This window comes from Geotrypetes seraphini, chromosome 6, assembly GCF_902459505.1.
Source record: "Geotrypetes seraphini chromosome 6, aGeoSer1.1, whole genome shotgun sequence".
Classification (NCBI taxonomy): domain Eukaryota; kingdom Metazoa; phylum Chordata; class Amphibia; order Gymnophiona; family Dermophiidae; genus Geotrypetes; species Geotrypetes seraphini.
In genome coordinates, this window is record NC_047089.1 from 151,669,104 (window position 1) to 151,691,136 (window position 22,033).

At 45.0% G+C, this 22,033-nt stretch overlaps 1 protein-coding gene across 2 annotated transcripts in view; it reads right to left on the reverse strand.

The window, feature by feature from the left end:
- The window catches only part of TGFBRAP1 (transforming growth factor beta receptor associated protein 1), a 124,098-nt gene that overhangs the window by 67,300 nt on the left and 34,765 nt on the right, over window positions 1-22,033 (reverse strand). For both annotated transcript variants that reach the window (XM_033947853.1, XM_033947852.1), the window contains exon 5: window positions 7,155-7,237. In XM_033947853.1, coding sequence (XP_033803744.1) covers window positions 7,155-7,237 — 83 coding nt within the window. The remainder of the gene's footprint in view (window positions 1-7,154; window positions 7,238-22,033) is intronic.

Below are 22,033 nucleotides of genomic sequence, written 5' to 3' on the forward strand. Positions count from 1 at the left end.
GGACATATTTTTTCCCCGTGTCATTCTCTACATGGAAGCTCCTCCACCGGCAATGCATCGCAACTGACACATGGATTCATGCTAGCACATGAATGCTAGCTGAGGAGTCCATCCATTTTGATTTTTGTAAAAATTGAGGGGTTTTAATGCAGAAAAAAGCTTTAGAAAAAAAAATACTTTAAAATCCAAGATGGCTACCGCCAGAAAAACCGCACCAAAAAGGATCCATGGAGACTTAATTAAAAAGTAAGAAAAGTGAAAATAAGGGTTTTAGAGGTGGAAGACCTGGAACTCCATCCTTGGAAACTTTCATGAATGACTTTTTCAGACCCCCCTTTCCCCAATTGTCCCATAGGAAATAATGAGGTTGTATTCACAGTTCTGTGCAGTGCCTGCCTGTCAGCTTTTTCCTGCAGTTGAAGTAAAGGCAAATGACTTTCTGTTTCCGCACCAAAAAGGATCCATGGAGACTTAATTAAAAAGTAAGAAAAGTGAAAATAAGGGTTTTAGAGGTGGAAGACCTGGAACTCCATCCTTGGAAACTTTCATGAATGACTTTTTCAGACCCCCCCTTTCCCCAATTGTCCCATAGGAAATAATGAGGTTGTATTCACAGTTCTGTGCAGTGCCTGCCTGTCAGCTTTTTCCTGCAGTTGAAGTAAAGGCAAATGACTTTCTGTTTCAGAAACTTCAAAAAGTTACTTCAATCCTTGAAATCTTCAGGCTGCAAGTCAAATTGACCCCAACAGACATCCACTCACAGGTAATTTCAACACACGATGGGGGTGGGAAATATGCAGTTGGCACCCTGATATCCTGAGGGTTCTTACTCAGGGCACTCTCAGCCTGTGTTTAAACCTCTGAAAAAATTCAGAAGGCAATTTGGCTCCCGTGTGCCACTTCCCGAGCTCTGAAGTGGCACAGAGCAGGCTGGCCCCACAGGACCACCTGAAGGTTTGCCCTGTGAAGCTGCAGGCCAGCTCCACAGAACCTGCATGCTTCCCCAGGTAAAGATCCCCTGAATAAGGGGTTTCAAGGCACCAAAGCCATAGAAAAGAACAAGCAGAGAAGATCAGAAACACCTCTGCATGAACCCTTGCAAAAGGAAAAAACTGAAGGGGGCACTATACTCCACTTCAATGTGGGAAGTGCTAAAAGCTGTGAGTGTCACTTCTGCAAGATCTGGTTCTTGGGTTGGGCCTGAACACCATACGTGCGGAATCCAGAATAGATGTAACTAAATGTTCATTTAAATTAAGTTTTTTTTTTCCCACTCATCAACAACCATACTCCAGAAACAGCACATATCCAAACAAAACCCAAAACTGAACTGCAAGAACTGAACAAGTTCCATATTCCTAAGTCAATATTTGGTGCAAAAAAACTTTTGGCAGCTCTGGGTTGAGAAAGACGAGTTGAGCGTTTTAAGGTTGGGACCCGCTGATTGTGCCCAGTAATTTGTGTCCCACTAACTGGGTACCCGTGACCTTTATGCGCCATTGGTTGGATGCAGGGAACTTTTGGCGCTGCCTCAGTAGGAGAGTTGGTCTCACTTCCACCTCCTTCAGCACCATCCTAACAGCTTAAGAAAGAATCACAAGAGCCCTAGCAGGTGCTCTCCCCTACCGACCTGCCTCACTTCTCCAATAGCAGAAGCAGGTGTTCAAGGAAGCAGAGATAGAAACTAGAGAATGACACGGGGGAAAAAATTTGTCCCTGTTTCTGCCCCGCCCCATCTCCGCCCCATCCCCACGAGCTTGGTCGCCGCAAACCATCTGATCCCATCCGCACAAGCCTTGAATAGTTTTATACTGAACTTATTTTATTAAAGTATAAAAACAAACAATATTCTATATAATTGTCATTTTATAAATCTGAGTTCTGGCTGCTGAATTAGAGGAAGAGATCTTCAGCTGGCAGGGCTTTGTTTATAAACGTTTATCAACACAGCTACAATACTACTTTATCCTAAAGAAAACAAAAAGAAAAAGATATAGAAATTTTTTTCTATCTTTGTTGTCTAGTTTCTGCTTTCCTCATCTTCTAATCATTCTCTTTCTTCCATCCACTGTCTGCCTTCTCTCTGCTTCTTCCATATGGCATCAGTTCTATTTCGATGCCTCTACCAGAAACTGTCTGCCTTTACCTTCCATCTCCCCCCCCCAAAAAAAAAAAAAAAAATTGATCTAGCACCCATCTTCTTCCCTCCGCTCCCCCCATGGTCTGGCATCTCTGTCTTCTTTACTACCATCTCTCACTCCCTCTCCCAGGTGGTTTTTAGCATCTTTCTCCTCCTTTCCTCCCTTCAGATCTGGTATCTGTCTCCTCCCCCTCCCCTAATGCTCTGGTATCTCTCTCTCTCTCTTCTCCCTTTCTTTTCTGCTCTTCCTTCTCAATTTGTTTTCTACCTCTTGTCTACTTTCTTACCTTCCAGTCCTCAATTTCCTTTTATTGTGTCTACCTACAGCTTGCTACCTCTTTCCCTCACCCCTTCCAGTATCTCACTAATTCTATCCTCTTCCCCAATCCAGCATGTGCCCTTTTTTCTTTATCCCCTCTCTTCTGCTCCTCCTTTCTCCACTTCTTTAGCATCTGCTTCCCTCTTTCCTCCCAATTTCCTTCCAGTGACTGCTCCCCTCTCTCTCCTCTCCACTTCCTTCCAGCATCTGTTCCCCTATCCCTCCCCACTTCCCTTCCCAACTCTACTCTCCATTTCCCTTCAGCGTCAGTTCCCCCTCTCCCATCCCCGCTTCCATCCAGTGTCTGCTCTTCCCTCTCTCTCGACTTCCCTTCGGCATCTTCTCCTCTCCACTTCCTTCCAGTGTCTGTTCTCCCTTCTCTCTCTCTTTCTCTCCTCCCCACTTCCATGTGGTGTCTGCTCCCTACTCTCTCCTTCCCATTTCCCTTCAGCATCTGTTCCTCTTTCCCTTCCCCTTCAGCATCACTTGACCTCTTCCCCTCATCAGGCCATCTCCCTCCCTTCCTGTCACCTTCACGGGTGCTTTTCACAATTGAGGTATTTTTCTCCGAGTGGCCTGGATGCCACAGCCTTCTCACAGGTTGCATGCGACCACCCCGAAGCTTCTCTGACACAATTTCCTGTTTCCCTCTGGGCAGCTCGATTTAGAGGAGAGGTTTTGAGGCAATTGTGCGCAACTTGTGAGAAGGCCATGGCATCCGGGCTGCTCAGAGCGAAAACTCAGAAAAGTGTAAGCAAAGGTGAGAGGAAGGGGGGGGAGATAGCCCGACAAGGGGAAAAGATGCGAGGACCATGGCGATAGGGAGGGAGGGGGCTGCAGGACTGCAAAATCATGAGGAAGGCTGCTGATTAGGAGGAGTGGGAAGGGAGGCAATATTCAGCAGATACTTTACTGCGGGAACAAGGCCATTCACCACTCCACGGGACGGTGAATGGCCTTGTCCCCATGGCTACTAATTTTTTTTTCGCCCCATTACTGCAGGTTACCTGCGGCTAGCCGTGGGTAACAATCACAGTGTCATTCTCTAATAGAAAGGAGAAAGTACTATCATGGAAAGGCAAGTCAGAGAGGCAAGCTGGCAGGGAAGAGCTCCTGCTGGGGCTTTCAGGAAAACACTGAAGGAGGCATAGAACAGCCCAGACAACCAACAATATTTTTAGGACTTTGGACACTGGCATTTGGGTGCCCAAAAATTCAGCACCTAGGTGTATCAGTGCCTGGCTGGCAGTGCCTAAAAAGCAGCATCGAAATGGCCGCACCAAAATAGCAGCGCCTAAAAGTCCTGCTTCAGTTTTAAGGTTGTTTTATGTACTTTTTGTATTTATGTTATAAGTGTCAAAACCACGATTGCCTCTTAAGACAAATAGGCAATGTATAAAAATTTTAATAAATAAATTACAGCCTGGGAGTAATGCTCCCTCTAAGGATTGGCTGGGTGCATGCAAACTTTTCTCATGCGAGTGACAATTTCTAAAAAAATTGTGTGTGTGTGAGCAACAAATTCTAAAAACCAACAATTTTCCAGATTTCCAATTATTTTTGTGAACGACCATATAAAATCTGCGAGTGACGTTCCTAGAATGTATGAGCGATTGCTCATGTGCTCAGCTTAGAAGGAACATAGCCTGGGAGCCTATTGGGATAGGTCTTTACCAATTCTGCTCTCTTTGATTTTTAAATACCTCAAATTCTTAAAACCAGCCATTAAATATTTAATACAAACAAGTATTATCTGAATCAATTCAATTTTAATCTTACCTCCCACAGTTAATTTCATTACAGTACTTTTACAACTGACCAATACTTAATTGCAGTTTGATTTCCTGGTAGACGGTGTGTTTCCTGCTTGTCAGCTGATCCCGGCTTGTGCCGAACCCTGGGTCCCTGCTCAAGTCATGTTTAGTTTACTGGTGAAGTTGTGATGTTAGTGAGCCTTGCAAACACAGCTCCTGAAGACGCCAGGTGGCGAAACAGTGTCTTGTGTTGAGCTGAATGCTTTATGAATTGAAGAACAGGACCATCATGAAGACAGAGAGGCCTGCCGATTGTATTTAAGAAACTGTGATTTTCATGTTCTAGACTGTTGTGCAACTCTCCGCTTGAAGCCTCTTTGACTAGAAGATCATGGACTAATGAACTCATGAACTAACCAAGATCCAGTTTTGGATAAAAGTAATCACAATGACTAGTATGTGTGTGAAAGTTGGGAAGCGAGTTTGAGTGATGGGGATTAGGTTCACTGACTAAATTATTCTGACATTTATTAATAAATTAAGTATTGGTAAGTTGTAAAAGTACTATAATGAAATGAACTGTGGGAGATAAGATTAAAATTGAATTGATTCAGATGATACTTGTTTGTATTAAATATTTAATAGTTGGTTTTAAGAATCTAAGTTATCCAATAGGCAGCTATTTAATTAACTGAAAAAAAACCCTCAAGCTTAGGCTTTAGGTTGATTTTTAAATACGAGACAATACTGAAACTGCTCAAGATCTATCAATTTCCTTGTTGAGCGTTAATGTACAACAACCTTCAAGCCAAACCACAGATTCTCACCTGGATTGAGGTCAGAGCTCTGACCAGGCCATTCAAGGACATTTACCTTTTTGTTCCACAGCTGCTGCACTGTAGCTTTGGCTGTATGCTTTGAGTCGCTGTCAAGCTGAAAGGTGAACGTCTATCATATTTTCAGCTTTTTTGCTATTGTAGAAAACTAGCTTAAGTCCATAGCTATGTACCAAACTTTAGGCGTGAACAGCTCAATGGCTGGTATAAATGCTCATGCCTAACTCTGGTGTGCAACTGCTAATATTGTAGAACCTGTGACTGTAAATGGTAAGCCCACCCATGCCCCCTGGGTCCATATCCTCTTGCAGTTATGTGCTATGGATTTTCTGCACACAATTTATAGAATATCAATTAAGGGCAGTTATACACATAGCTTCAAATTAGTGCTAATCACCCACCATCTAAAATCAATCAATTTTTAAAGTTAGGTACATAATTAACCTTACTGGATAATCTGTGTGCAACTTTGCATGCTAAGTGCAAAAACAAGCACCCACTCCCTGCTCTACTACTACTAATCGTTTCTATAGTGTTATTAGATGTACTCAGCGCTGTACATTAAACACTTAAAAGACAATCCCTGTTCATAGAGATTGCAACCTATTAAAAACAGACAAACAGGACAAATGAATAGATGAAGCTATACATACTGTAATCAGAAGCAGCCAATCACAGACTCAACAATAGTACTGCGCACTGTTAAATTAGAGGCTGACTGAATTTCAGTTTCAACACTGAAACTGACTCAAAGTTCTGCTTCAGGTTTCTGCTGCATTTTACTCTCCCTCCCCCCTACATAGGGTTACCAGATGTCCAGATTTCCCCCAACATGTCCTCCTTTTGAGGACATGTCCAGGGGTCCAGACGGGTTTTCAAAAGCCTCCTCAAATTGCATCATGCAGGGAGGAAATCCAGATGCCACATGACGACATCACACGCATGCACGACATCATCACGTGGCATCCGCGCATGCGTGGATTTCCTCCCTGCCCAAGAACAGGCAGCGGGGGGCAGGGATGGGTGAAACTGGGCAGGCCTGGGGGGGCGGGTCTAGGGATCCAGATTTTCTGATTGGAAAATCTGGCAACCCTACCCCTGCACCCCACCCGCGATCACTCCTGCTACTGCTGCTCCTCTCTGCATAGTAAACAGGCTGCGCCACTGCCCTTCCCCTTCCTGGCAGAGACCTGACCCCCCTCAGGCTACCCAACCACTCTAAAGACCTTTTCCTAGCCTACCTTAACAAACCCTGGTGGTCTAGTAGCCTTTTCGGGGACAGGAATAGAGCTCACTTGTTCCTGCTTGCTACCTCAGCACTGCCAAGGAGAAAGGCGGGTGGCAGTGCAACTCATTTTCTGTGTGGTGGGGAGGGGATGGGGCATAGTGGTATGCATTTTCTGCCTGGAAGGGTGTGTTGGGAGGGCAAGTCTTTTTTTTTTTGCTTGTTTCAGTTCCAGTTTTGGATGAAACCAAGCAGCAAATCTCAGCTGGTTTCAGTTGGTCTCTAAATAAAACTTTTTTAAAAAACCCACCCCAACACAGTCCTTTTTCTTTGATTTGACAAGAATGTACACTGCACAGAACTGGATTGTCTCTTGTGTGAGGCGTACGCAACACTGTACAGAGAAATAATGTTAGAGAAACAATAGTAACAGTAGTAGAAAAACCAGGAGTTCATGGTGGTGTAACCATAAGAGTTATTAGCAACAGAGATGGAAGTCAACAGGAACCTGCCAAAATATGGTAGCCATGCCATTTGGAATTAAAATTTCAAAATTATTGAATTATTTATTTACTGTGTCAGCATTTTCCAGGAGGATTAATGCCACTAATACAGCTTATTGTCAGACACTAAAAATCAAACCCTGACCCAAGCCACTCCTCGCAAACCTATGCTAGGATGGAGTTGTTTAATTACTCATACAATGCTCCAAATAAAAAATACTTTAGCCCTCTAAGGTGAACACAAGTAATTTCCATCTGAAGCATGGCAAGATATAGCATGATTCGTTTTCAACACAAGAGCAAAATGGTTTTGCACAAAAAGCTTGTAAACTTATCTGTGCGTAAGATGAGTTTGAAGGAATCTTCCAGGCAATTACCTGAAGAGTTCTTTAGCTTCTGGAAAGCGAAGCTGGGCAAAGTGTATAAATCCTGCCTGTTGCAGGATTCTTCTGTACATTACCTGCAAGTGAAAAAAAATATATAAATATAAATATATATATATATATATATATATATAAAATAATCAGGTGCTACACTTCTTCCAAACTGCAACTTAATCACCAGCTATCACAGCATAAGACAAAAGGTAATTTTGGATTCCAGTACACAAAAGCCATCCTCCATAACTGATTGCATACTATATTTATTTCTGCCTTTCATTAGTAATTTTGATAGTCTTCAAGTCTCTGCACTTTCAGCCCTTTTTTTCCTAAATAAAATAAAGAATGGCAAACAGACCTGTCTTTCATTTGGCTCACATATTAAAAATAAAATAAATAAATAATAAATGTAATAAGTGCAATGAGCATACAATAATGTTTATCAGTCTAAGGCAGTACTGCAGTTCTCAAATCTGTCCCTCAGAGATCTTTGACCAGTCAGGTTTTCAGGACATCCACAATGAAAAAGTTCAATATACAGTGGTGCCTCACACAACGAACTTAATTCGTTCCAGGAGCAAGTTTGTTATGCGAAAAGTTCGTTATGTGAAACGCGTTTTCCCATAACAATACATGTAAAAAAAAATAATTCGTTCTGTAGCATAAAATATGCTAAGATGACATAAAAAAAGATAAATTTTTGGTTATTATTTTTATTTAGATACATCTAAAAACATAATTGTTTTTTAAAACAACACACATTTTTTAAATTTAAAGACAGACTAAGTAGAGTCTAATTTTACAGTGAGAGAGGGCAGAGTCTCAGCGGCAAAAACTGGGACTTAACTGTTCATTTTTTTTTTTTTTTTCTACCGTGTTTCCCCGATGATAAGGCAGGGCCATCAAATAAGACAGCCCCCCCTTTTTAGAAAAAAATGTAAAATAAGGCACCCCCCCGCAAATAAGCCACCCACCGATACCTGCGCTTACCCGAATCGGGTGGTACGGTGGGTGACTCCGTGTGGTCCCTGGCACCCCCGACACGATCGGGGCAAGAGGGAGCTCAAGCCCTCTTGCCCCCCCGACTCCCCGACACGATCGGGGCAAGAGGGAGCTCAAGCCCTCTTGCCCCCCCCGACTCCCCGACACGATCGGGGCAAAAGGGAGCCCAAGCCCTCTTGCCCCGCCGATTCCCCAACTCCCCGACAATATCGGGCCAGGAGGGAGCCCAAGTCCTCCTGGCCACGGTGACCCCCCTACCCCCACCCCGCACTACATTACGGGCAGGAGGGATCCCAGGCCCTCCTGCCCTCGACGCAAACCCCCCCTCCCCCCAACGACCGCCCCCCCCAAGAACCTCCGACCCCCCCCAGCCGACCCGCGACCCCCCTGGCCGACCCCCACGACACCCCCAACCCCCTTCCCCGTACCTTTCTGTAGTTGGCCGGACAGACGGGAGCCAAACCCGCCTGTCCGGCAGGCAGCCAACGACGGAATGAGGCCGGATTGGCCCATCCGTCCCAAAGCTCCGCCTACTGGTGGGGCCTAAGGCGCCTGGGCCAATCAGAATAGGCCCGGGAGCCTTAGGTCCCTCCTGGGGGCAGGGCCTGAGGCACATGGTCGGGTTGGGCCCATGTGCCTCAGGCCCCGCCCCCAGGAGGGACCTAAGGCTCCCGGGCCTATTCTGATTGGCCCAGGCGCCTTAGGCCCCACCAGTAGGCGGAGCTTTGGGACGGATGGGCCAATCCGGCCTCATTCCGTCGTTGGCTGCCTGCCGGACAGGCGGGTTTGGCTCCCGTCTGTCCGGCCAACTACAGAAAGGTACGGGGAAGGGGGTTGGGGGTGTCGTGGGGGTCGGCCAGGGGGGTCGCGGGTCGGCTGGGGGGGCGGTCGGAGGTTCTTGGGGGGGGCGGTCGTTGGGGGGAGGGGGGGTTTGCGTCGAGGGCAGGAGGGCCTGGGATCCCTCCTGCCCGTAATGTAGTGCAGGGTGGGGTTAGGGGGTCGCCGTGGCCAGGAGGACTTGGGCTCCCTCCTGGCCCGATATTGTCGGGGAGTTGGGGAATCGGCGGGGCAAGAGGGCTTGGGCTCCTTTTTGCCCCGATCGTGTCGGGGAGTCGGGGGGGCAAGAGGGAGCCAGGCGGAGAGAGGGCAGTTAAGCGCAGTGCCTGCGCGGAAGGATGCAGCTCGGGCGACTTCGTTGTGTGAAACGAAGTTCGTTGTACGAATCAAGACATAAAGTTCGTTGTGCGCAGCGTGCGCTGTGCGAGGCGTCCGTTGTGTGAGGCACCACTGTACAAGTATAGCTTCAAGTTCTCTATTGCAGAAACGCTAAAAATCTAACTTGAGATTTCTTGAGGACAGGTTTAGAAATCACAGCTCTAGAAAATGAAGGCAAAACATTAATCAGGCCTAAATTACAGGCAGAACATTACAAGAACACTACCATGCAGAAGGCAGAGATGAGTAGGTGAGCTATATTGCTTTGATTCTATTTTTTTAATCTAATGGAGCGCCAGGTGCAACTCAGAAAACTGCAGGACTGACCATGAACTTCCTTGCTCTATATATATTACTGTCAAAGCATTTTAGCTGAAAATATAACAGAAAAAAAAGCTATATCCATTCATCCCACCTCACAATTGTGCATTACATCTGTGCAATGGCATAGACTATAAAACGTCCAGGGACAATCAATCCTTCAAAGCCTTATTTGCCAGTCTGACATTGCTGCTTCTCTACGGAGTTGATTTCAGTCCCATCTGGAGAGTCAGGCTACAGCAGATTAGAACTGTGACTAATACATCTTCCCTACATCCTATGAACATGGCTATACAGCAGGGATTTGCTCTTGCAGTCATATATAATATTTTACTGCCATTTATACAGATTTCAGAGTTGGAAGTTATCATTTATAGAAAAATTAGGTTCTTACCTAGATAACCTTCTTTCTTGTAGATGTGTCTAGTGGACCTAATGCTAGAATTTTGCAGCTGAACCCCCAAGTTGCTTGCAGAATGCTGTCAATCATCTTTTGAACTTCACTTCCTTCTTAGGGAGCTGCTCCTGCTGCCTTAGTTTGTACAAAAGCAATCAAGTATCACTGTAATGACAGACATAACCGGAAGGAGGTAAACGGGAAAAAGTCCCCGATACTACATTTCAGTTCTGCTCTGTAACAAACATTCTAACATTCTATTAACATTATAACATTCCAATAACTGATCAAAACAGGTACAAAAACTGTGTGTAAGCAGTACTAATCATAGCTACTCACATGTCCTGTTATCAAGCAGAGACTTAACCTATACTTTACATTCTTGAGTGGTTTCCTTTTTTTTTTTTTATATATCCTCTCAGTTCATCTGAGAGACAGAGAATTCTCCAAATTCAGACTGATCTTAAAGCAGAAGGCAGGTGAAACCCACTGACAAGGCGGAGCTTCAGGACCACTAGACACATCTATAAGAAAGAAGATAATCAAAGTAAGAACCTAATCTTTCTTTCTAGTGAAATGTGTCTAGTGGTCCTTAACGCTAAGGACCTACCAAAACAATCCCCTGAGTCTAGGGCAGACACGCTGAGCCTGCCTTCAAAAGGAGGTCCTGAAAGCGGTGTCTTTCCTGGATGCTCCCTCTACCCTATAGAACCTGGTAATGTATAAGGGGTAGACCATGTAGCTGCTCTACATATTTCCTCGGGCAAAACTGCCCGAGTCTCTGCTCCTCTAGTGGAGCTCGCTTTCAATGCGATCAGCAGCTGCTTACTGCAACCCACATATGCGGAGGAAATGGCCATTTTAATCCATCAGGAAATCAAGGCTTTGGACATTGGCTTTCCTTTCTTGGTATTACTGGTCAGAACTAAAAGCTGATCTGATACTCTAAAAAACTCATTGGTAACTTTGAGGTACTGGAGAAGCACTTGCTTAATATCCAGCAAATGCAACGCTTTAAGCTTTTTCTTAGACCCTGTAGGGTGAAAAGTGGGTAAATGGAAATCCTGATTGACATGGAAGGCCAAGACTACTTTCAGTAAGTAGGACAAAACCGTGCACAAGGAGAGTCCTGCTTCCATATATTTAAGGAACAATTCCCTGCAGGACAGAGCGTGTAATTCAGAAACTCGTCTTGCCAAAGTAATCACCACCAGAAACACCACCATGACTGAAGGGAAGCCTCCTCTAAGGACTCATAGGGAGTTCTACTGAGACCTTGTAATATGGTGTTAAGATCCCAAGAAAGGAAAGGGAAATGCACCGAGGCACAATCAAAGAGCCTCTTTAATAAACCGGGTGCTATCTAGATGAGAGGCCAGAGAGCCCCTTTTGTGCCCCTCCCCCTGAGCTTGGAAACAGGAAATGCCTGCTATCTGAACCTTTAACGATCCAACTGACAGTCTCTCTTGCAAAAAGTCCAGGATTACAAAATCAGAGCTTATAAGGGATCTACATCATCCATAGCACTCCATTGCTGAAAGGACTTCCAGGCCTTGGCATAGGCTGCTACCATCAACAGCTTCTTAGCTCTAAGCAGAGTTGAAATGATGTCTGAGTAACCCTTGCTTGTCATGGCTGCTGCCATCCCTCAAGAGCCCTGCTGAAAGCCCAAAGTGTTCTGAATTCCCTGAGTGAGAAGATACACTTGAACCAGCAATCTGAGGCATTCATCCCTCTGAAGGCAAACTAGGTTCGCATACCATGGTCTGCAGGGCCAATCAGGTGCCACTAGGTCTACCAACCCCAGATGATTCACAATCCTGCAGATGACTCGCCCTAGCATAGGCCACGAGGGAAACATGTACAAGAGCCCTTTCTCTAGCCATGATTGGACTAACAGGTCCAACCCCGCACTTCTGGGCTCATATTTTTGGCTGTAAAAGTGAGCCACCTTTGTATTTACAGCCGAGTCAATCAGATTCACTTGTGGACGCCCCCACCACTGAACTATGGAAGTTGAACACCTGGGGGAACAGCAACTATTTCCCAAGTTGAGAGTCTGCTGAGAAAGTTGGCCAGCACCTTTTTCATTCCTGCTAAATATGCAGTCGAAAGGGCCTGCAAATGAGCTTATGACCACCAAAAGAGGAGTTGAGCTTCTAGGCATAGCGGGGTGCTTCTGGTGCCTACTTGCCTGTTAACCTAGGACACCACTATTGCATTGTCTGAAACGCTAGTTGATGGCTCTGAGTTTTAGTTGATTTATGGACCACTTCTGCTAAGCCAGTGTCCAATGACCCTGAACTGAGTGTCCACTGCAATGACACCCCCCCCCCCCAATCGTAAAGGCTGGCATCAATCATTAGAATCTCCCAGGAGGAAATTTGGAGACATGCCCCTAGAGAGGGCAGCCTGGTGCAGCCACTATTGCAGACTGCTCTTCACTTTCAGTACCCAGGGAAGCTGTTGCTGAAGAGAGTCAATCTGAAGTGATCCATCGAGAAATGACAGAATCTTGGAAAGTCCTCATGTGTGCTCTCGCCCAAGGGAACACCTCTATGGTTTCTATCATCGACCCCCAGGACCTACAGATAATGCCACACAGTGGGAGTCAGAATCTATAGCTGATCCAAAATCTGATTCCGAAGCATCAGTCTGGAAGAAAGAACTGGCCTAAGACTGTGTCGAACCAAACTACCAGGTACTACAAGCGCTGAGTTGGCTCCAGCTGGCTCTTCTTGAAACTGATGATCCATCCCAAGTCGTGGAGGAGTTGGACCACTCTAAAAACTGCCAGTTCATATTCTTCCTTGAATGGGGCTCTGATTAGCCAGTCGTCCAAAGTTGCAGCTGGATCCCTGCTATGAGGAGGTGTGCTGCCACTACCACCATCACCGTGGTAAAAGTCTGAGGTGCCATCACGTGGTCATAGTCTTAGCCACTTGCAGAGACACGTCTGGTGAATTGCAGAGACCAGCTTTGTGATGTGCAGGAAAGAATGAGGTCGGAGTAACTGAGCTGCTTATAATTTGAGCAATACGAAAAAGGGGGAGGGGCTAGAGGAATGTCCAGCTTCAATTCTTGTAGGGAGGTAGAAACAAAGCCTGAGCGCATAGAGGCTTTGAACAGCCGGTGCACCATAGGGTCTTCCCCCTGGTCCAAGGCCACTACTGCTTCTTGACCGCTGCTCTCATGCAGAGAACCAGACTCTGCCAGAACATAAACATCATGGGACAATAGTTATATGGAATCAGACTTTCATCCTCACAGTCTAGTCTGTGTCCTTGTCTGGTCACAGGCAAATGGGGGAGATCCCCTTTGCCACTGCCTCTATTGTGCTAAACGAAGATGCTGTGAACCAGGGGTGCCCACACTTTTTTGGCTTGCGAGCTACTTTTAAAATGACCAAGTCAAAATGATCTGCCAACAATAAAATTTAAAAAAATACAAAGCACACTATACGCAGAGAAAATGTTAATGGAGGGTTTTTTTTCCCCAAAAAGGTCAAGGCAGATTTTAAAATACGCAATGTCACCTCAGTAACAACTATACAAAAATAGACAAATATACCCCCTCCCCTTTTACTAAACCGCAATAGCGGTTTTTAGCGCAGGGAGCTGTACTGAATGCCCCGCGCTGCTCCCAACGCTGATAGGCTCCCTGCACTAAAAACCACTATTGCGGTTTAGTAAAAAGGGCATTAGTGCAAAATATAGACAGCAGATATAAATTCTCAAACTGACACATTTTGATCACTAAATTGAAAATGAAATCATTTTTCCTACCTTTGTTGTCTAGTGATTTTATGAGTCTCTGGCTGCACTTCCTTCTGACTATGAATCCAATCTTTCTTTCTTCCTCCTACATGCTTCCTCTCCTCCTGACCTCATCCCAACCAACATCTCTCTCTGTCCCTCCATGAGTCCAACTTTTTCTTCCTCTTTTCCTGCCCCCCTCCCCTTTCTTTCTTTCTCTATGCCCCCTTCTTTCTTTTCGCTTTCTTTCTCTCTCCTTACCCCCCTTTCTTTCTGCCCTCCCCCCTTTCTTTCTCTTGTCTCTCTCCAGGGAAGGCAGCACTATTAGTTGGTCAATGGAGGAACAGCAGCCTATTTAATTCCAGGAAGCATGAAGCTCTGCGTCTTTCTTTTTCTCTTCCTGCCCCCCCAAGCCATCGTCTTTCTTTCTCTCTCCCTGCCCACCACCCCAAGCCACTGTCCTATCTCTCTCCCCCTCCCCCCCCAAGCTGCCACCGACAACTTCTCCCTGCTTCTCCAATGTGCAAAAGCCAGGCCCGTGCAACCATTACACAAGCGTTCTCCCCTCTCCCCCCCTAAGTCAGAATTGACATGGGGGAATGCTTGTGTAGTGGCTGCACGGGCATAGCTTTTGCGGGTCGGGGAAGCAGGGAGAACGCGACAATGCGAGTCTATCACGGTCGACCTTTTGGCCACCCCTGCTTTGAACCCTCAGCATTTCAAACACGAATTCCACATAAGACTCACAAAATCTGGGGTGAAGCTTTGTACTGGGGGTCTCGAGGATCCCAGCAGCATCCTGATATTCGTGATCACCACAAGTCTGCATTTGGTCAATGCACCTTTGGAAGGCTCTGGAAAGGATCTCTCCTTTAGGAATGTGCCTCCAGTGGATCCCCACACCTGGAGGTTTTGGAGGAGGCTGATCCCAAGGCTCTTGCCCCTCCCCCACATGCACTGTTGCACGCAAGAGATGAACACTCCTTGTCCAGCCATCCAACGCAAATCTGGCATGATATAGGTGTAGGAAGGCCTGAGGGGTTGATTTTTAAGTAAAACTGAAGAGTTCTGAAGTAGATGGAAGCTTTAGAAAAAAAAGATAGTTTAAAATTTAAGATGGCTACTACCAGTAAAATCGCACCAAAAACGGCCCGCGAGGAATTCCCTAAAATACAAAAAATGCAGGGATAGGTGTTTTACAGGTGGGGACATTAGTTCCGGCTGCAGAAGCCTTCAAAATTCACTTTTGGAGATTGTTCCCCCCTCCCCCGATTTTTCCTATAGACTGTGCCATATGCCTGCCTGCTTCAGCTCAGAAATGCAGCTGGGATAAATGGAGAACTCTGTGTCACAGGTTCATTGGATGAACTTGGTCTTTGGGCTGCCAGTCAGACTGAGGTCGGACCCCCAGAAAATCTCATGCTGCATAGGGGGAGAGGACCACACAGCTGGCCTACTATTAATCTCGGCCAAGCCGGGAAGAACCAAACAGCCTGTGCTCAAGCTCCTTATAAATTAGGGTTGCAAGCAACTATGCAATGGATGGCCCCCGAGCTCAAAAACTACAAAAGCAAGCTGGCTAGCTAGGTGTCCCCAGAGGGCTGATCCTGCTAGCAGCAGACTTCTGCAGCATGAGTCTACATCTTCGCCCAGGCAGAGGTCCCAATAAGTGACAACCTCTGCATAGAGAATGACAGAATTTGTCCCTGTCTCCACAGAGAATTTCGGGAAACCATCCTGTGTCATTCCTTAGTGTCTATCTCAACCTCAGTCCTCCTACACCAGCATTCTTCAATGCAAAGCTTGAGATTCAGTGGATGTACCCATTCATAATCTGATTCTTCCCTCTCTCCTTAAAGAATAACTTGGGGATGGTTTTCCGCGGTTAACCACGAGAATGGAGACAAATTCTACTCTGGGCACTGAGCCTCTCACCAAACACTTAGAAAAAAATACCTCAAAATAATAAAACCGCAGAGCAGAAACATTTCTGAGCAACTTGATTGCAGAAAAAAACTTGAGAGCTCTTCTGAGCAGGGGCCGTCTATTGCATGTTAAATGAACAGCACTGTGTACGCCTTTCAGCACTATATAAACAATAGCAGTAGTAGTAGTGAGGGGGCAGAACAGCTCTCTGGGAAGGAGGTGGCATTCAAAAGATGACTGACAGTATTCTGCAAGCAACTTGTGGGTTCAGATGCAAAACAAAGATTCCAAGTTTAATCAGCATTTGATATACCGCATTGGAAAAACATCTATGTGGTTTACATATATATATCTAATAAAACAAAGTTAAAATGAGGTAAAAGGATAGAACTACAATATTAATAGCAAAGAGAATGAAATAAAACCCAAGTGTTCAGAACCACTAGAAACATTGCACTAAAAATGCTTTACTCCATTTTTTGACACATTGATCACAAGATGTTTAAAGTCAGTTGAGTAGAGATAAGTTGGCTCTTTATGTGAATAAAACTAGCAATGTTTTTCTGCCTAGGTACAGAATTTAGGAGTAATTTTTAACTACCCCTTATAATTGTGTTCTCTGGTTTAATAAGGTGGTTAAAAATGCTTTTTAAATACTTTGGTAAGAAGAAGAACTACTTTTATGTTCAGATAGTTTTTATACAGCTCTTACTGTAATTCGATTAGCTTGAGCAAACAGGCAAAATACTGCAAAATGCTTTAGCGTGTTTCTGTTCTCATGTGCTAATCACACGTTAAGGGCTTAACACACTAATTATCATAATTTATTTATATATTAATTTGATTTTCTATACCGTTCTCCCAGAGGAGGAGCTCAGAACAGTTTCCATGAATTTATTTAGGTACTCAAAGCATTTTTCCCTGTCTGCCTCAGCAGGCTCACAAGCTATCTAATGTACCTGGGGCAATGGAGGGATTACCGTATTTTCACACATATAACGCGCGCATTATACACGATTTTACAAACCAAGTATAACCATGCGCGTTATATTCGTGAGCGCGTTGTACAATTTTTTTTACATAGTTCCCCCCCCTGACATCCGATTCACCCCGCAGGACCGCTCGCACCCCCACCCCGAAGGACCGCTCACACTCGCACCCTCACCCCCACCCCGAAGGACCACTCGCACCCCCACAGCCTCCCACCCACCTCCATCATGGAGAAGCTGCCTACTGTTGTCCTGCTGCTTCCTCTGCCTGCGGTTCCGCCCCTTCTCTGAGCCCTGCGTCTGCACTGCTTCCTCTTCCGGCGGTCCCGTCCTCTCTCTGACGTCAGAGAAATGGCGGGACCGCCGGAAGAGGAAGCAGCGCAGACGCAGGGCTCAGAGAAGGGGCAGGACCGCCGGCAGAGGAAGCAGCAGGACAACAGTAGGCAGCTTCTCCATGATGGGGGGGAAGGAGGCTGTGGGGGTGCGCGCGGTCCTTCGGGGTGGGGGTGCGGGTGCAAGTGCGAATGCGAGCGGTCCTTCAGGGTGGGGGTACGAGCGGTCCTGCGGGGGGGGGGGTGGAATCGGATGTCGAGGGGGGGGCATCAGGCTTTCAGGGTGGGGACAGGACTTCAAGGGGGGACAGGACTTCAAGGGGGAGAGGAGAGTCGGGGCGGGCGAAAGGAGAGTCGGGGCGGCCAGAGAAGAGTCGGGGCGGCCAGAGAAGAGTCGGGGCAGGCGAAAGGAGAGTCAGGGCGGCCAGAGGAGAGTCGGGGCGGCCAGAGGAGAGTCGGGGCGGGTGAAAGGAGAGTCGGGCAGCGACGGGAGAGTCGGGGCGGCATGCGCAGTATACGGGTGTGCGCGCTATATAAAAATTTCTTTACATAAATTACAGTTCCCCACACGCTATACCCGTGTGCGCGTTTTACACGGGTGCGCAGTATATGAGTGAAAATACGGTAAGTGACTTGCCCAGGGTCACAAGGAGCAGCATGGGCTTGAACCCACCACCTCAGGGTACTGAGGCTGTAGCTTTAACCACTGCGCCACATCAGTTTGCAATTATGCACTGAATATTACAATTAGGTTTTTTAACTAGCTTTGGGGAAGGAAGGTATTTGACAACTACTCTTGTAACATTCCAGTAGCCTGACTTCCAATTGGAAGTTCAGGATAAGGTAGGGAAAGTTAGCTGAGAGAAAGTGGTCAGGTTAATAGTGGTTCAGCCCACTATTAACCTGAACCATATCGAAGTTGTTTGTGCTAACAGACCCTGTAGTAAAAGGTAGTATGAATATAACACTAGAAAACGTCCTTCATATTTAAGATCTGTTTGTCAGGACTCTTATAGCTTCCCATAGGAATTCTCTTTTCCCTAGCTCCATACTATAATGAAATGCTAGGTCAATTTGTAATATGTCACTCCTGCTGAAAAATCTAATTTAGTGAATTGGATGTGGGATTAGCATTTACAGCAAAAACCCAGCTTGCTGACAGGAATAGTTCACTTGTATTAGAAGATTGCCCATAATCCAAGAATAGGTAAAAGAGGAGGCAGACGTGTAGTGATGTATAACATTTTTTTTTTTAATTTAACACTGGTAGTTTCAATAGTGATCCCTAGGTTAAATAATAATAATAATTTTTATTCTTATATACCACCGACACCAGTAGTTCTAGGCAGTTTACATGAAAGAGAACTGGACAATCAGTGAAAAATACAATTGAGTAAAAAGTACATAGATATAGCATAATAACCATCAATCAGGTAATAAATTTATCAAACAAATAAGTCTTAACTATGTTTTTGAATGAGCAGTAAAGTGGGGATTGAGAGACAATTTTACCTACCCATGATTGCAATTTGCCCGCTTGAAAGGCTAGTATTCTATACAGAAATGTCTTCTAGAACACTAGCCTTTCAAGCGGGCAAATTGCAATCATGGCTAGGTGAAATTGTCTCTCAATCCCCGTCTTACTGCTCATTCAGAAAAATAGTCAAGGCTTACTTGTTTGATAAATTTATTACCTGATTGATTGCTATGCCAACTTGAGAACAATTCAATAATGTTTCCATTTCTGTAGAGATAATATTGATATATAGATCTCTAGGATTTTGGGCTGATATTCAGAAGCAATTATATATCTATAATGCAATTATCTGCACATTATCCTCATTTGATTATTGTAGGAGACATCATTTCCACTTAGAAAATGCTCAGGATATACATGTGGTTAAAGATTTTTTTTAGATTCACTAAAATATATTTGCTACCTACTATTCCTACACAATAAGAAAAAGGGTACTCTTTGGATATGGAAGTGTTTACACCACAACCTTAACTTCTGGTTCTTGGTATCCAGTCCCATGGTCAGCTAATTTTTCTTTTAAATATTCTTCTTGTCTAGCCCATGTACTATGTCAAAATGCACAAATGTTTGTTTCTAGAGGCAAAACTGATCTTTATCCCAGGTTACTCACAATTTAACATTTGAGCCATCTGAACCCAGTATTATATTTTCCAAATGGAATTCCTTAGTTTTTTTTAAGTTTTAGATTCTAATGCACCTCTCGCAAAAAGAAAATCTTTTCCATGCTGTACGACCCATATATAAGAACTGAAACAAATTTGTTGTTAACTGCAACATGCATAATCTTACTACCAATCAATCACGGAGACAGCATATGAAACCTTATAAACAGGAAGTTGCTGTAGCTAGGAAGAAAACGTATGCCAAACTGATAGGAGTTCCTAATCCTGATCAGAAAGTGTTATTTCTAAACTGTAAAAAAAAAACCCCAACAACAACTTAACTTCTTTACCTAGTAAAGCAGTTACCAAATTATAGGAAGTGTTTGGCTGCTATTATTACTACTAAAGGTGGTGCAACCAGTTACTAAGTTTACATAACATAAGAATAGCCTTACTTGGTCAGACCAAAGGTCCATCAAGCCCAGTATTCTGTTCCCACGGTGGCATTTCCAGGTCACTAGTGCCAGGCCAAAACCCAAAGAGTAGCAACGTTCCATGCTACCAATCCAGGGCAAGCAGTGGCTTCCCCCAAGTCTTTCTCAATAACAGACTATGGATTTTTCCATCAGGAAATTGTCCATACTTTTCTTAAAACCAGCTATGCTATCTGCTCTTACCACAACCTCTGGCAAGGCATTCCAGAGCTTAACTGTTCTCCGAGTGAAAAAATATTTCCTCCTATTGGTTTTAAAAGTATTTCTCTGTAAGTTCATTGAGTCTTCCCTAGTCTTCGTAATTTCTCACAGAGTGAAAAATCGATCCACTTGTACTCGTTCTACTCTACTCAATCATATTTCCCCTTCAGCCGTCTCTTTTCCAAGCTGAAGAGCCCTAACTTTTTTAGTATTTCCTCATAAGAGAAGAGTTCCATCCTCTTTATCATCTTGGTCGCTCTTCTTTGAACCTTTTCTAGAACATAAGAATTGCCGCTGTTGGGTCAGACCCGTGATCCATTGTGCCTAGCAGTCCGTTCACGCGATAGCCCTTAGGTCAAAGACCAGTGCCCTAACTGAGACTAGCCTTACCTGCGTACGTTCTAGTTCAGCAGGAACTTGTCTAACTGTCTTGAATCCATGGAGGGTGTTTTCCCCTCTAACAGCCTCCAGAAGAGCGTTCCAGTTTTCTACCACTCTCTGGGTGAAGAAGAACTTCCTTACATTTGTACAGAATCTATCCCCTTTTAACTTTAGAGAATGCCCTCTCGCTCTCTCTACCTTGGAGAGAGTGACCAACTAGTCTTTATCTACTAAGTCTATTCCCTTCATTATCTTGAATGTTTCGATCATGTCCCCTCTCAGTCTCCTCTTTTCAAGGGAGAAGAGACCCAGTTTTTCTAATCTCTCACTGTATGGCAACTCCTCCAGCCCCTTAACCATTTTAGTCGCTCTTCTCTGGATCCTTTCGAGAAGTACTGTGTCCTTCTTCATGTATGGCAACCAGTGCTGGATGCAGTATTCCAGCATGATAACCTTCTCTGATCTGTTCATGATCCCCTTCTTAATCATTCCTAGCATTCTGTTCGCCCTTTTCGCCGCTGCTGTACATTGCGCGGACAGCTTAATTGACTTGTCGACCAGTATTCCCAAGTCTCTTTCCTGGAGGGTCTCTCCAACTACTGCACCGGACATCCTGTATTTGTGTATAAGATTTTGTTACCGACATGCATCACCTTACGCTTTTCCACGTTAAACTTCATTTGATATGTCAAGGCCCGTTTCTCGAGCGTATTTATGTCACATTGCAGGTCTTCGCAATCCTCTTACGTCTTCACTACTCTGAACAACTTCGTATCGTCTGCAAATTTAATCACTTCAATCGTCGTACCAATTTCCAGGTTGTTTATAAATATATTGAAGAACATGGGTCCAAGCACCAAACCCTGCAGCACTCCACTCATGATGCTTTTCCAGTCCGAGTATTGTCCATTTACCCACACTCTGTTTCCTATCCGCCAGCCAGTTTTTAATCCAGGTGAGTATTTCACCCTCGATTCTATGGCTCGCAATTTTTCGAAGTAGTTGTTCATGTGGAACCTTGTCGAACACCTTCTGAAAATCCAGATATACAATGTCAACCAGGTCACCCTTGTATTTCTGCCTTTTTACTCCCTCGAAGAAGTACAGCAAGTTCGTCAAGCAAGATCTTCCTTTCCTGAAGCCATGCTAGCTGGTCCTCATCAGATTGTGCCCGTCAAGGTGATCAATGTTGCGGTCCTTTATCAGCGCCTCTATCATCTTTCCTGGTACCGAGGTCAGACTCACCGGTCTGTAGTTTCCCGGATCTCCCCTCAAACCTTTCTTGAAGATCGGCGTAACATTCACCAGAGACATGGTAACATTCAACAGAGACATGGTTCAGTGAATCACATGGATGGGATGCAAACATACCGGGATATAATCTTTTTAGGAAGGACAGAGATGGTCAAATAGGTGGAGGAGTAGCTCTCTATGTAAAGATCAATATCCAAGCGACCGAAATGCAAGAGACCTGGGGAGAGGAAGAAGCGATATGGATTGTTCTGAAAAGAGAAGATGGAACTTCTATCTATGTGGGTGTAGTCTACAGACCCCCGACTCAATCGCAGCAAATTGATAAGGATCTGATTGTGGATATCCAAAAGTTTGGAAGGAAAGAGGAGGTTCTGCTGTTGGGAGATTTCAACCTGCCAGATGTGGACTGGAATGTTCCGTCTGCAGAATCGGAAAGAAGTAGGAAGATTGTGGATGCCTTTCAAGAGGCT